This window comes from Mustelus asterias, chromosome 16 (genome assembly GCF_964213995.1).
Source record: "Mustelus asterias chromosome 16, sMusAst1.hap1.1, whole genome shotgun sequence".
Taxonomy (NCBI): domain Eukaryota; kingdom Metazoa; phylum Chordata; class Chondrichthyes; order Carcharhiniformes; family Triakidae; genus Mustelus; species Mustelus asterias.
The window spans coordinates 12917136-12933201 of record NC_135816.1 but is presented as its reverse complement, the minus strand read 5'-3'; the positions used below and the strand labels follow the sequence as shown (position 1 = coordinate 12933201).

The following is a 16066-nucleotide window of genomic DNA, read 5'->3' as shown; positions in this document are numbered from 1 at the left end:
ACAGAGTCAATGGATGGGAGGCTGGTTTGTGCGATGGATTGGGCTTCATTCATGACCCACATGACAGAATGACAGAGCAGGCAGGCTCATGGGCCGTATGATCTATTCCTGCTCCTTTATCTTAATATTTTATATAAAGGGCACTATATTAATTCAAGTTCCCTTTTATTTAACAAGTCCTACCAGAAAACTACGGTTTCCACATCTGAAAATTTATAATTCTAGAAATCCTTTAGCAGCCAAGCTTCTTGGAAGGTCTTGACCCGTCTGACATTGACTTACAAGTGAATTCATTCCTCCGGCAGCTATCGTATAATGCTGGGCAGCTGGCAAGGAGAGCCAAAGGACAGGCCTACCTTCTCAGATCTGGTGGAGCTCCTCGGAGATCTGCTGCAAGCCAATGTCCAGCAGGTGGGTCACCTGAAATACGTTCACCCGGTCACTCAGGATTGCATTGGCTTAGCTCAATGAACAACGATTTTCTTCAGCATTTTCATTAGAGCAGTTCGGTTGGGCACCTGCCAGAACCAGGGGCAAGTGCAGTCACGGCACTGAATTTATTCCCCACCTCCATTCTCATTGGACCTTCTCCCAATTCCCTCCAAGCCGAACGACACTGACTCCCATTGAATTCCATTCAGCCCAGTTAAAACAACTCACCCAAATTGCCACTCTTCCCATTAGAAGCAGCCCATTGGCAAGGTGTCAACAATGCTTTCCAGGAGACCTGAGCTCCGTCTTGTGGTAGCCAACCAACTTCCATTTCTACTTCTTAAAGCAGGGTTTGCTGGGCAGCGATCAGGAACAGAAGCCCTGCTTACATTTCCCCGTAGATATATTGACTAACTCACGAATAATGGGAGATGGGAGGAACAGGTGAGCATGGACCTATGGTTCCCAAGGCTCTTCATTGCTGCAGTTATCCACTGCCAGAGTTCAATTTCTAATCTGACCCCTGAGTCATAAAGCCAATTCAGAGGCTTTTCATACTTTTCATAGGATTGAGTGCATTGGCAAGGTCAGCATTTGTTGCCCAACCCTAATTGCCCTTGAGAAGGTGGTGAACCGCTTTCTCAAACCGTTGCAGTCCATGTGATGTAGGTACACCCATAGTGTTGTTAGGGAGGGAATTGCATGTTTTTGACCCAGTGACAATGGAAGGATGGTGATACTATTCCAAGTCAGGATGGTGAGTGAGTTGGAGGGGACTTTGCAGCTTCCCTTGCATTTCTGCCCTGTCCTTGGTGTAGAGGTCATGGGTTTAGAAGGTGCTGTCAAAGGAGGCTTGATGAGGTCCTGCAATGCATCTTGCAAATGGTACATACCACTGCCATGATGCTCCTGTAATGGAGTGAATGCATAAGGCAATGGACAGAGTATTGATCAAATGGACTGCTTTGTCCTGAATGGTGTTGAGCTTCTTGAGTGTTCTGAGCACAAAAATGAGGCCAACATTTTCAGTGTGGAATAAATACGAGCCTTGCAAGTGACACCCATATCCCCAAAAAAATCATAGAATCCCTACAGAGCAGAAGGAGGCCATTCGGCCCATCGAGTCTGCACCGGCAACACTCCCATCCAGACCCTATCCCCTTAACCCCATGTATTCACCCTGCTAGTCCCCTGACACTAAGGGGCAATTTATCACGGCCAATCAATCTAACCCGCACATCTTTGGACTGTGGGAGGAAACCGGAGCACCCGGAAGAAACCCACGCAGACACGGGGAGAATGTGCAAACTCCACACTGACAGTGACCCAAGACTGGAATTGAACCCAGGTCCCTGGCGCTGTGAGGCAGCAGTGCTAACCACTGTGCCACCGTGCCGCCCACTCGGACCTTCTTGGTCTGTTTTGTTCAACACTGCACAGGGTGGGGTATTTACAAGCCGAACCTTTAAAGGATCTTTTAATCACTTCCTGTGTTACCGTGTCACCGCATCATGGAGAGATCATCCAAACGCCTCATGAATCCTCCCACCATCTATCCAAACAAGCTGGAATAATGAAAGGGGGACCAACTCACAGCTTTTCAATTGTTAACAGTATTTACATTCCTATCTCCTGAATTTTCTATGACAGGATATAAGCTGAGGGAATACTGCACTGTCAGAAATGCTGCTGCTCAAAATGTGGTATTAAACTGAGGCCTCATCTACAATCTCAGGTGGACACCAAAGGTCCAACAGCCACTCTCTTGAAGAAGAGCAGTGGCATTCTCCCTGGTGTCCTGAGCCAATGTTCATCCCTCAACTAGTGTCACCAAAACAGATTATCCAGTCTTGATCACATTGTTGCTTGTGGAATCTTGCTGTGCACAGATTGGCTGCCATGTTTCCTACATTACACCACTGACTACAGTTCAAAAGTACTTAATTGGCTGTAAACTGCTTTGAGTCTTCCTGAGGTTGTAAAATGTGCCGTATGGGCACTTCGATGGGCTGAATGGCCTCTTTCTGTACTGTAGGGATTCTATGTATCAATTCAAGTCTACCTTTTCTTTTAGGATGGGAAAGATTACATTCCTCTCAGTATGTTGCAGTGTCCAGAAGATGACTTGGGCTTTTCCCAGCCACATTCATCCATGTCACGTGGAGAGGATAAAGGGTCTGAATCAAGATTACGATGTGACAGTATAGGACCAAGGTAAGGGTGGGGAAGGGGGGGGTCACTTTGGCAAATAACAGAGGTAACATCAGACTCACACACATTTTCTCAGTAGCTTCTCCCAACCCATTCCCAGCTCAGGGGTCTTCTCACATCATACTCAGAGCTGGAATCCAGCTCTGAGACCAGTCTGTCCTTTAAACATCAGTAGCCAATTGCAGGAATACAGCCAACATTTGCAATGTTCTCTATCCTCTGCCAGTGAGGTCTCATTCGGGAATCCTCTGCTCTCAACCCTTTAGACTGGCATGAAAAGATTGCAAATCCTGAAGCCCTACTAATGTGACAACCCCCCCAACACACGCACACACACACACACACATACACACGCACACACACACACACACACACACACACGCACACATACACACACACACACACATACACACGCACACACATACACACACACACACACACACGCACACATACACACACACACACACACACACACACACACACACCTGCAACTCAGCACCAGCAGAACCCAATAACTTCTCCACCTCACCACCTCACTCGCCACTATATTACCACCATAGGAAACCACATCACTCTCCAGCACAGCAGACTCCATCATCATCCACAGTACATTCAGACCTCAGAACCCTGCGTCCCAAAATACTCTGACACTGTTTCTACCGATAGCCTCCAGCAACTGTCCTACGATGCCCATATTTTGACCCCTCCCCATGTATAGTAGTATCATGCTAGAAGACCGCTCACCCTTCTGTACCTGCAGACCCCAGTATTATCCTCAGGACTTGCTAACCTCGGGAAACTGCCCTGCATCATCAGGATTACTCCAACCCAGCAGAGTCCAGCAACCTATCCTTAGCTTCTGCACAACTCCACACCACACCCCTCCAGCACGACAGACACACTCGTAAGTCCACCAACTATACTCCCACACCCACCAAAACGCATCTGCCAACTCAGCGCTACCCCTAGATACACAACTGCCAATCCTCCACCAGCACTAAACACATGCTCATCATCTCAATGCCAGCCCTACACAGAAACCTGCCAACACATGCTCACCAACCCAGCGCCACCCTACACACACACACACACACACGCCCTTGTGGGACACATAACTACCTACTGCCAGTGCCATCATAGTTTGGGTTCCATTGAGGATGGAAATTGGGGTGGAGGTTGTGTTGAGGGTGGGGATTGAAGTGGAAGTTGTGTTGAGGGTGGGGATTGAAGTGGAGGTTGTGTTGAGGGTGGGGATTGAAGTGGAGGTTGTGTTGAGGGTGGGGATTGAAGTGGAGGTTGTGTTGAGGGTGGGGATTGGGGAGGAGGTTGTGTTGAGGGTGGGGATTGGGGAGGAGGTTGTGTTGAGGGTGGGGATTGAAGTGGAGGTTGTGTTGAGGATGGGGATTGGGGAGGAGGTTGTGTTGAGGATGGGGATTTGGGTGGAGGTTGTGTTGAGAGTTGGATTGGAGTATCAGCTGTGTTGGCTAACTTTGTCTCACTGCACTTTATTTCTCTGCAGATACTATAACTGTGTCTCTTTTTCTGGACATATAATAAGTGGGGAGAGTCAGATTAAGTGCCCATCAAGAGTGAAAACATTTGAGGATGTCCCTGTGGAAGAGACAATGAAACCCATGCAAAATGTGAGTATTCCATGTCTCCCAAATCCAGGTTTACGCTTCATCCATGTTTAACTCCTCTTCCTCTATTATAATTGCCTCTTTGCTTCCTGTAGCAGGAATGCTCCATTACCACTTGATGTATTACTGAATAGATTAGCCAATAGATTCTGATAGAGGCTCCCTTACAGTCGCAGGAGGTAAATCGCCAGATTGTAGCGCTGATCCTTTCAGAGTAAGGTGCCTGGAGGTTTATCTTTGGCCTGTGTTTTGGGTTAGCTGATTTCAGATGGGGGTCGGTGCTGTTGAAGCTGCTACAATAGGTTTCAGTTCACCCCTGGGTTAATGAGGCGGGAATGAAATATCAGCTAGACTTCCTGACTGGAATGTGGCTGTGGTTATTGGGTAAAGATGTGATCAGGTCAACAGGTCTATGGAAGTGTTGCTAAGTCCTGGAACTGTATGCCAGGAATAATCACCTCTTCAACAAGAGGAAGAAAAGGGAGAAATTAAAAACCATTGATTTGAGTGGAATATAAATCGGAGTGGGGTATAAACAGAGCAGCTGAGTCCCTGTCGCCCATTGCTTGTAGAGACCAATTTATTCCTTTGAGTCTAATTTCTGTTTGTAAACATTCAGGCCATTCTATCGCTGCCTCTTATCAGCACCACTTTTTAATATAAAAATGTATTTGAAAGTTTGACCTGTGGATCCCATTGCGTTACATTGAACACAGATCGCTCTGCAAACAGTATCGTTGCCGAAACATTGCTGCGATATTCTTGCAGTGCCAGCATTGCAATTTAATTTCCACTCCCTTCCGACCTCTATTTCAGGATAACCAGACAGACAGCGGGATGGTCCTGGCATCTGAGGAGCTTGAGAAGATAGAAACCAAGCATAAAAAGCAAATGGTGTTCAGGTGAGGTGGAGGTAGTGGGGGAGAGGGGAGGCTGGGGTGGGCACTAACTGTTTCATAAACCACAACCAGTGAAAACTGCTGCTCTTCACTTTCTTTCATTCTCAATTAACATCAGTATTTTCCCTAATTCAGGCAAGAAATGCCAGGGCTGGGGTAACAGAGCACTTCCACTACAAGCATTTAATGTCAGCACAAATATTTTCTGGATTAGATACAGAGTAAAGCTCTCGCTACATTGTCCCCATCAAACACTCCCAGGACAGGTACAGCACGGGGTTAGATATAGAGTAAAGCTCCCTCTCCACTGTCCCCATCAAACACTCCCAGGACAGGTACAGCACGGGGTTAGATACAGAGTAAAGCTCCCTCTACACTGTCCCCATCAAACACTCCCAGGACAGGTACAGCACGGGGTTAGATACAGAGTAAAGCTCCCTCTACACTGTCCCCATCAAACACTCCTAGGACAGGTACAGCACAGGGTTAGATACAGAGTAAAGCTCCCTCTACACTGTCCCCATCCAACAATCCCAGGATAGGTCCAGCACAGGGTCAGATAGAGAGTAAAGCTCCCGCTACACTGTCCCCCATCAAACACTCCCAGGACAGGTACAGCATGGTGTTAGATATAGAATAAAACTCCCTCTACACTGTTCCATCAAACACTCCCAGGACAGGTACAACACAGGGTTAGATACAGAGTAAAGTTCCCTCTACATTTTCCCCGTCAAACACTCCTGGGACAGGTACAGCACGGGGTTAGAGACAGAGTAAAGCTCTCGCTACACTGTCCCCATCAAACACTCCAAGGACAGGTACAGCACGGGGTTAGATACAGAGTAAAGCTCTCGCTACATTGTCCCCATCAAACACTCCAAGGACAGGTACAGCACAGGGTTAGATACAGAGTAAAGCTCCCTCTACACTGTCCCCATTAAACACTCCCAGGACAGGTACAGCACAGGGTTAGATACAGAGTAAAGCTCCCTCTACACTGTCCCCATCCAAAAGTCCCAGGATAGGTCCAGCACAGGGTCAGATACAGAGTAAAGCTCCCGCTACACTGTCCCCCATCAAACACTCCCAGGACAGGTACAGCATGGTGTTAGATATAGAATAAAACTCCCTCTACACTGTTCCATCAAACACTCCCAGGACAGGTACAACACAGGGTTAGATACAGAGTAAAGTTCCCTCTACATTTTCCCCATCAAACACTCCTGGGACAGGTACAGCATGGGGTTAGATACAGAGTAAAGCTCCCGCTATAGTGTCCCCATCAAACACTCCCAGGACAGGTACAGCATAGGGTTAGATACAGAGTAAAGCTCCCTCTACACTGACCCCCATCAAACGCTCCCAGGACAGGGACAGCACGGGGTTAGATACGGAGCAAAGCTCCCTCTGCACTGTCCCCATCAAATACTCCCAGGACAGATACAGCACGGGGTTAGATACAGAGTAAAGCTCCCTCTGCACTGTCCCCATCAAACACTCCCAGGACAGGTACAGCACGAGGTTAGATACAGAGTAAAGCTCCCTCTACACTGTCCCCATCAAACACTCCCAGGACAGGTACAGCACGGGTTTGATACAGAGTAAAGATTCCTCGAAAGGAAAGTGACAGCATTGATATGAAGTTGGCTCAGTGACAGGCAATGGAGGGTAGTGGTCAACAGTTGTTTCTCGAACTAAAAGAAGGTATATAATAACGTTGGTTCCTACGGGATTGGTACTAGGAACACTGCCTTTCATTTCATACATTAATAACCTAGACATGGGTGGATGCAATTTCAAAATTTGCAGGTGACACAAAATCTGAAGTTATTGGGAATTGTAAACAAGATGGGGATAGACTTCCAGAAGAGATAGTTTCTATGGAATGGGTACATTAGTGGCAGATGGCTAAATGGTGTTCTTCTATGCCATGACCATGCTATGTCAAAAACTCGCAGGGCAGGCTCAGCGTGGGTTTAGATGGAGAGTAAAATTCCCTCTACACTGGCGCCATCAAACACTCCCAGGGCAGGTGCAGCACATATGTTCTTTGTGTAAAGGAAGGAGATAGGAATCTAAACTTAAACAGTGCTAATTTTATCATAATTCACTTGCTCATAAAGTCAACCTGCTTTTGTCAACATTATCTGCTACTCCACATTTGTAAAACAATCTGGGTAATGTAACTTTGATTCCACCAAATAAACAAGTTAAGCTCTGTAACAAAAAGAGAAAATGCTGGAAAATCTCAACAGGTCTGACAGCATCTGTGGAGAGAGAATAGAGCCAACGTTTCAAGTCTGGATGACCCTTCATCAAAGCTAAGAGAAAAGAAACTCAGAAGAAATTTATACTCTGAGGGTAGGCGGGGGGGGGGAGGAGGGGGTGGAGAACGAGGAGGGGAGGGGTGGGGGGGGAGGGGAGGGGGGGAAGTGCTGCAATAGCACAAAGGGAATTTAAACGATAATGAAGAAGGCTGATAAAGTTGCTAAAAGTGTCCATTAAGCGATCAGAATGTGTGAATGGCAGAACAGAAATACAGATTGTTCAGGGACTGCCTGAGGGATGCGGCAGTTGCCTTGAAGAAGGCGGGGGTGGGGGGATTGGGACAAGATGGAGAGTGAGAGTGGAGAAGTGGAAAATGGAAGTGAGAATGAAGAACGATAAAAGTGGGATGAAAAAAAGAAATGAAATAAAATGGAAATGGGGTGAAGTTGGAGGGGAGAAGTTTAACGATGTTGAACTCAATGTTCAGTCCGGAAGGCTGTAAAGTGCCCAATCGGAAGATGAGCTGCTGTTCCTCCAGTTTACGTTGGGATTCACTAGAACATTGCAACAGGCCAAGGATGGACATGTGGGCAGGAGAGCAGGGGGGTGTGTTGGAGTGGCAAGCGACAGGAAGGTTTGATTTGATTTATTATTGTCACATGTATTAGTATACAGTGTTGTTTCTTGCGCGCTATACAGACAAAGCATACCATACATAGAGATGGAAACGAGAGAGTGCAGAATGTGGTGTTACAGTCATAGCTAGGGTGTAGGGAAAAATCAACTTAATACGAGGTAGGTCCATTCAAAAGTCTGATGGCAGCAGGGAAGAAGCTGTTCTTGAGTTGGTTGGTACGTGACCTCAAACGTTGCTTTTCCTGAATTATTCCAACTCATTTTATGTCCAAAACAATATATTCACAGTATCTTTAAAATTAAACATTCCCATTTGATTTCCAGGATTAAGGTATTTTGTTAGTTTGTTCTTTATTGTTGATGTCAGGCTGGGGTTATTCTCCTTAGAGCAAAGGAGGTTGAGGGGAGATTTGATAAAGGTGGACAAGATTCTGATGGGTTTAGATAAGGTGGACAATGAAAAGCTGCTCCCATTAGATGTGGGACAAGGATGAAGGGGACACAGATGCTGATGTCCTCACTTTCAAACCACCCGGTTGAGCCACTTCACATAGAAGGCCATGATGTTGTATGATGTGCCTGTGTCTATCTGACACTTCTTGTTCATTTGATACTTCCCCTCTGTGCTCATCATGGTAACAGTCACAAACCATGTGTCTCCTATAGACTTGACTGAATCAACCTATTGTATTGTGTATAGTTCTGCATCAGACTCATCTGCTGATACCCCTTCCATGGCCAGCTGTATCGGCTGCTTTTGCTTCTTTCTATCCAAACAGAATTATTCTGCCTCTTGCAGTTAAAAACCTGCTTTCCCCATGCTGGACAATCCTCCTTTTCCTGTGCATGCTGTCCTCCACAGTATTTGATCCTGCCCTTTGTCTGCAATTGTTCCACCCTTTTGGCTTGGATTGTCTCTCAGTATAATTTATGTCCTGAGGAGCAGTGATCGTAGTATGACTGAGATTTGCATTCAGTTTGAGGAAGAGAAGAGTGGGTCTAAGACTATTATCTTAAACGTAAATAAGAGCAATTATGAGGACATGAAAGCAGAGCTAGCTAAAGTAATCTGGGCAAATTAGGTTAAGGGAGAGGTCAGGAAAGACTTGAGGGGAAATTTCAGATACACAGGATAGATACATTCCAATAATTCCAAGGAGCGAGGGAGGAGGACCGAAGGCCTGTGTTTAAATAAAAAAAGTTTAAAATGGCAACAAGCTTTAAAAAAAGCATATAATTGTGCAAAGATGGGTGACAGGTCAGAAGTTTGCGCAAAATATGAAAAAAACAGCAAAGGATGACTTAAACATTAATAATGAGGGAATAATTAGAGGGGGTTAGTTTTGGGACAAGCCAGGGAACTGAATGCAGAAAGCAAAAGGGGGGGGGAGTCAGGATGGAGGGGAAAGTTCACAGACTAAAGTTGCTGAACTCAACGTTGCATCCAGAGGGCTGTAACACACCTAATCGGACGATGAGGTGTTATATAGAGGAAGCGACGGCCTAGTGGTTTTATCGCTAGACTATTAATCCAGAGATTCAGCTAATATTCCAGGGACCCAGGTTCAAATCCTGCCATGGCTGACAGTGCAATTTGAATTCAATTTTTAAAAATCTGGAATTAAGGATCTGCTGATGACCATGAAACCATTGTCAATTGTTGAAAGACCCATCTAGTTCACTAACGTCCTTTAGGGAAGGAAATCTGCTGTCCTTACTGGTCTGGCCTACGTGTGACTCCAGAGCTACAGCAATGTGGTTGACTCTCAACTGCCCTCAGGCAACTAGGGATGGGGCAATAAATGCTGGCCACCTGGCGACCCCAATGTCCCACGAATGAATAAAAATAAAAAGTAAATGTAAAGTTTATTTATTGGTCACAAGCAGGCTTACATTAACATTGCAATGAAGTTACTGTGGAAATCCCCTAGTCACCACACTCTGGTGCCTGTTCGGGTACATTGAGGGAGAATTTAGCTTGGCCAATGCACCTAACCAGGTGCATTGGCCAAGGTGCAAATGTTCTTCTAGTTTGCAATTGCTGAGGTAGAGAGAGCAATGACGTCCTGCTACCTGCTACGACCTTTTGGACCGCCATTTGACTCCTGTTTCTTTTCTTTTTCACGACAGAAAACTCTCAAGTAAAAACACAGACGTGGCCTCGGAGTTTTGCAGACGGCCGGAGCGGTGTAGGTGCAGATCAGCCTGGTATCCCGACACCTCAGGGCAGACCAATCACAGCAATGACTATGGACACCTCTCGCACGGTGCTCAGGAGCGCGAGGGACGGAGTACACTGCCTGTGGATCCCATCATCCCGGAAAGCATCTCCCGCTTCTAGGACCCGACTTCCACGGGAAGAACCTCTGCAGGAATCCTAGTTCATTGTATCAGCCCAATGCGACATTTTAGACTTTGTTTCAACAAATATCTCGCTCACTCTAAGCAGTTCTTCCACTGCAACTGGTGTGAAGTGACAAAATATCAAGGGAAGCAGAGAGGTGGATTTTCAGCTGACTTTCTGGGTGTGTAACTCATTCTTTATACAACAGAGAAACAAACAGCCCACTTTTCAATTGCAGAGATTTCACTGCAAGTGAAAATTGAGCAGCCTCTATAACCAGCTCCCTGGGAATAAGTAAGAAACCTTCCCCAATTGTGTTGGAGGACATTTAGCTTTCCAAAAACAGAAACTATATATAACCAGATTTGTAATTATGACTTTACTCGAAGAGCCCTTTTGAAAGTCTGTGTTATTTTCTGTTTGTTTTATTTTTTTTTTCCTCTAGGTTTATTGTCAAGTTCAGAAATTTCCTGGGAATCTGAGTATTTTGATATAAAGATAATAGAGTTTAACTTTGAACATTTACAAGTTGTTTGTACACAGGTTCCACACTGGGGGAGGGGCAGGAATACCCGTCTTCTCAGTGTCAACTGTTTATTGTGAGGTTGTTCATGTTTGTATGAAGAACATCTGCACAATTTCACATTAAATAGCAGCCAAAATCTTCCCTCTTTTAGAAAATGTTACTGAAGTATTGCTTAACATTGAGATTGAGTTGTTCAGTATTTGTGTCCCAGACAGGCACACTCTCTCATCTCTCCTTTTCTGGCTGTCTCAACCTCTCTCTCTATATATATATATATCACAATCCCTCACACCAGATTATCATATACTGTTACCCTTCATCCGTGCTACCAATTTACTGGATTGTCTGACCCTGTCTCGTAAACTACAGAAAAGTGTTGAGGTTACTATACAGGGAAAAAGAACTTGCATCATAGTGCCTTCCATGACCTTTGGATGTTCCAAAGTGCTCTACCAGCCAATGAAGTACTTTTGAAGTGTAGTCACTGTAGCAATGTAGGAAACATGGCAGCCAATTTATGAACAGGAAAATCCCACAAACAGCAATGAAATAAATGACCAGATAATTGTTATTTTTAATGTTGGTGAAGGATAAATGTTGTCCACGACACGGGAAGAGAATTCTCCCTGCTCTCCTTTAAAATCCAAACTGTTCTCCTGTCTAGCTGCTACCCAGACTGCACTCCTGCCTGGGTTGACCTCAAACTGCGCTACTGTCTAGCCATGACCCCAGACTGCACTCCTGTCTAGCCATGACCCCAGACTGCGCTACTGTCTAACCACGACCCCAGACCATGCGTGGCCCAAGACTGCCTTCATGTCCAGCTTCAAAACTAGACTGCCCTCCTCCCTAGTCAATCCCCCACCAACAGAAAAACCATTGGAATATCATCCACTACTTTTTTAAACTTCCCACTGTCAGATTTCTGATGCAAAGGGAATATTAGCCTCTTTAATTCCTGTGGTGTCATCATCCTATGTTTTGTGATATTTTGTACTCACCTTAGCACCTTGTTTCATGCCTGTAATGTACTCAACTCAGGTAACCCCCTCCTATCCCTCCTCTTCATAATCTCTATTCTTACACACTAAACAATTACACAAACTATATAATAAACAGATTAATCAATGTGAATATTACTGGGAAGGAGAGGAGGTATGAGAAGGGAGAGTGAGGAGACCAACTGCTCATGTTAACGGGATTATAATTGTGCATTTTTTTGATGATGAAGAATTCCATTGATTTAAATGACTGAAATTGTGATTTTATAAATGCTTCTATCTTCTTGTTGAAACTGTTACTTTTATTGCCAAATCTGGGCGGCTGCTCAGCCTGTAGAGATACGTGATACGCTGAAATATCATTAATTATTATATACAGTGATGACTTGTATTAACATTGAGCTTTTAATAGAGTACCATGTCCCAAGGGGACTCACAGGAGCTTATCAAACAAAAATTTGACAGCAAGTCACATAAGGAATATCAGGACAAGTGACCGAAAGCTTTATCAAAGGTATGGGTTTTTTAAGGATCTTCAAGAAGAAAGGGAAGTAGAGAGGTGGAGAAGTTAGGAAGGAATTCCAGGGCTTCGAGCCTAAACTGCTGAAGGTGTGGTCAGAAATACTGGAGGGATGCAAATCAGCAATGCCAGAACTGGAGGAGAGCAGAGATCTCAGATGGCTGTAGAACTGGAGGAGGCTACAGACATAGGGAGGGGCGAGGCCATGGAGTGATTTGAACATGCTGATGAGATGTTGCTGGACAGAATGTGGTGTGACTTCTGTGTGACTGAGAGGACAACTGATCTGCTTTTTATTGCCCCAACATTGTCTCTTGGACTAATTGGTCATATTTACAGAGGTGTCTCTATCCCCTGCTCCTCCAGGCACCTCACCCATGATGGCTGCCTTCACATGTTAGTTGAGACATTGAATATTGGCAGGCTATTTGTTCCTCAACCAACACACACACATCAACATGCACACGTCAACACACACACATCAACATGCAGACATCAACACACGCACACATCAACATGCACACGTCAACACGCACACATCAACATGTAGGCATCAACACACGCACACATCAACATGCACGTGTCAACATGCACACGCCAACATGCACATGTCAACACGCACATGTCAATACACACACGCCAACACACATATCAACATGCACATGTCAACACGTACAACAGCACACACATAACATGCAAGAATCAACACCTGCACACACATAGATCAACACACACACACACAAATCAGGCATGGACAAATCAGGCACATACACACACAAGTGTAAATACACTTTTGGCCACAAGTCAGCGTGAGTCCATTGGATTGCTGGTGACTATTGTGCTCATGCCCTCACTCAGATCAGCTATTTCAGCAAAGACCACAAAAGCTCAGGGTCACCTTTGACCTCCGCAAACTGCAAAGTGAGCAGCAACCTGTTTGACATTCAGCTTTTTATTCCCGTTGAGGTGAGGGAATTTTAATCTGGAACACACTGCCTCAAAGGCCAATGGAAATGGTTTCAATAGTAGCATTCAAAGGGGATTTTGAAGGAGAAATATTTGCAGGGCTACTAGGAAAGTGCGTGAGAGAGTGGGGCTTATTGAATAGCTCTTTCGGAGATCTGAAATAGGCATAGTTTGGGCTGAATGGCCTACTGCAAAGCATCACTCCACAATTCAATGAGCGACTTCAGGATATATGGTGAGAATATGGGTAAGTGGAGTTGAAGACTAATTCAAGTTAGATTAAAGAGGAGATTCTGGAACCTTCTCTGCAATGTGATTCTATTCTTGCTGTAACAGGCAGGATGAGTGAGAACTTTTGGCTATGGAGCTGGTTGAACGAAGATGGAATCATGGGAGTTCAGGTTTAACTGTGGTTGGTCATTTGTTTGTGTTATTGATTCATGGGATATAGAAGTTGTTGGCTGGGCCAGCATTTATTGCCCATCCCTAATTGCCCCTGAGAAGGTGGGGGTGAGCTGCCTTCCTGAACCGGTGCAATCCATGTTATATAGGTGCACCCACTGTGCTGTTAGGGAGGGAGTTCCAGGATTTTGACCCAGCGACAGTGAAGGAACGGCTGATATATTTCCAAGTCAGGATGGTGAGTGACTTGGAGGGGAACATAAAGAGAAAATAATTTTTGATAAAGGAAAGAGCCACTGTAAGAGCAAAAATGCTGCAGAAGGAGGCCACTTGGCCCATCGAATATTAGGCTAAACAAACCTGGTTCTTTTGGTTAGATCAACCTCACCTACCCACCTTCTCACCCAATCCCTCAACCTCACCTACCCACCTTCTCACCCAATCCCTCAACCTCACCTACCCACCTTCTCACCCAATCCCTCAACCTCACCTACCCACCTTCTCACCCAATCCCTCAACCTCACCTACCCACCTTCTCACCCAATCCCTCAACCTCACCTACCCACCTTCTCACCCAATCCCTCAACCTCACCTACCCACCTTCTCACCCAATCCCTCAACCTCACCTACCCACCTTCTCACCCAATCCCTCAACCTCACCTACCCACCTTCTCACCCAATCCCTCAACCTCACCTACCCACCTTCTCACCCAATCCCTCAACCTCACCTACCCACCTTCTCACCCAATCCCTCAACCTCACCTACCCACCTTCTCACCCAATCCCTCAACCTCACCTACCCACCTTCTCACCCAATCCTTCAACCTCACCTACCCACCTTCTCACCCAATCCCTCAACCTCACCTACCCACCTTCTCACCCAATCCCTCAACCTCACCTACCCACCTTCTCACCCAATCCCTCAGTCCTACGTTCTCACTGAATCAAGCACCTTGTCGTTGGATCAACCTTGCATCAAACCTCAGTTGTATCTTAGCCATGCTTAATGGCTAGTTACCACTCGACTTCAATTTGTTCCACCTGAGTCCATTCACAAAACGCAGTTTCACTGCGATATTCACACCTTGGCTTTCTGTACTCTTACGAATGAATTTTCAGTTGTTAAACAACCCCTGATGATTAGCCAGTTTGAATCTGATCACTGAGTTGCTGCTGATTTATTTAATGATATCCTGCTCAGTGTTATCGCTTACCTCTGTGTATTAACTGGAAATGCTCCAGTGGAACAGCTTGTTATCACTCTTCAAAATTAGATTGCAGTAAAAAGGTGCATACTTTTTATTCATTGGCAGCGTGACTCCACTCTCATCAATAATACAATGAGATTGCTCCTCTCAACTTTCTTCCCTTATTTCCCCTGAACTCCAAAAAGCCCCAACGTGTACTTTCCTCATCTAGATATCATCAATCTGCTGATATCAACACTTATTCCCCTACTCTGATTCATGTTCAGGTACTCTGGACTCCCTCAGTCTCTTCCCCAAACTGAGGAACTCGTGTCATCACAGAATGGTTACAGTAGAGAGGCCATTTGGCCCATCGTGTCTGTGCCGGCTCTCCGAATGAGCGATCGACCTAGTGCCATTCCCCTACCTTTTCCCAAAATCCTGCACATTCTTCCTTCTCGGTTACGTTCACCTTAGTGATGGAAAGGGATAGGCATGAACCTCGGGCCAGTGGTTTTAGCTGGGGGAAGGGTAATTATGAGGCTATTAGGAGAGAATTAGGAAACATAGGTTGGACTAGGAGATTACAGGGACTGGGAACGTCCGACATGTGGAGTTTTTTCAAGGAGCAGCTACTGCGAGTCTGTGATAGGTATGTCCCTGTCAGGCAAGGAGGAATTGGTAGGGCTAGGGAACCGTGGTGCACCAAAAAAGTTTCTTTGTTGGTTAAAAAGAAAAAGGAGGCTTATGTTCGGATGAGACGTGAGCACTCGGGTAGTGCACTAGAAAGCTTTAGATTGGCTAAGAGGGAGTTGAAGAGCGAGCTTAGAAGGGCTAAAAGGGGACATGAGAAGACTTTGGCGGATAGGGTTAAAGAGAATCCTAAGGCGTTCTATAGGTATGTCAAGAACAGAAGGTTGGTTAGGGCAAGTTTAGGGCCAGTTATAGATGGCAGAGGGAAGTTATGTGTGGAACCGGAGGAGATTGGTGAAGCATTGAACCAATATTTCTCTTCGGTGTTCACGCAAGGGGAC

General features: G+C 45.6%; 1 protein-coding gene across 1 annotated transcript in view; it reads left to right on the top strand.

Annotated features, from left to right (window-relative positions):
- Positions 1 to 15756, top strand: part of flt4 (fms related receptor tyrosine kinase 4) — a 374492-nt gene extending 358736 nt beyond the window's left edge. The window contains exons 27-31 of the mRNA XM_078231815.1: positions 306 to 411; positions 2507 to 2646; positions 4163 to 4286; positions 5100 to 5185; positions 10217 to 15756. Of these exons, the coding sequence (XP_078087941.1) occupies positions 306 to 411; positions 2507 to 2646; positions 4163 to 4286; positions 5100 to 5185; positions 10217 to 10427 (667 nt within the window). The 3' untranslated portion in view covers positions 10428 to 15756. The remainder of the gene's footprint in view (positions 1 to 305; positions 412 to 2506; positions 2647 to 4162; positions 4287 to 5099; positions 5186 to 10216) is intronic.
- Positions 15757 to 16066: the final 310 nt, after the last annotated feature.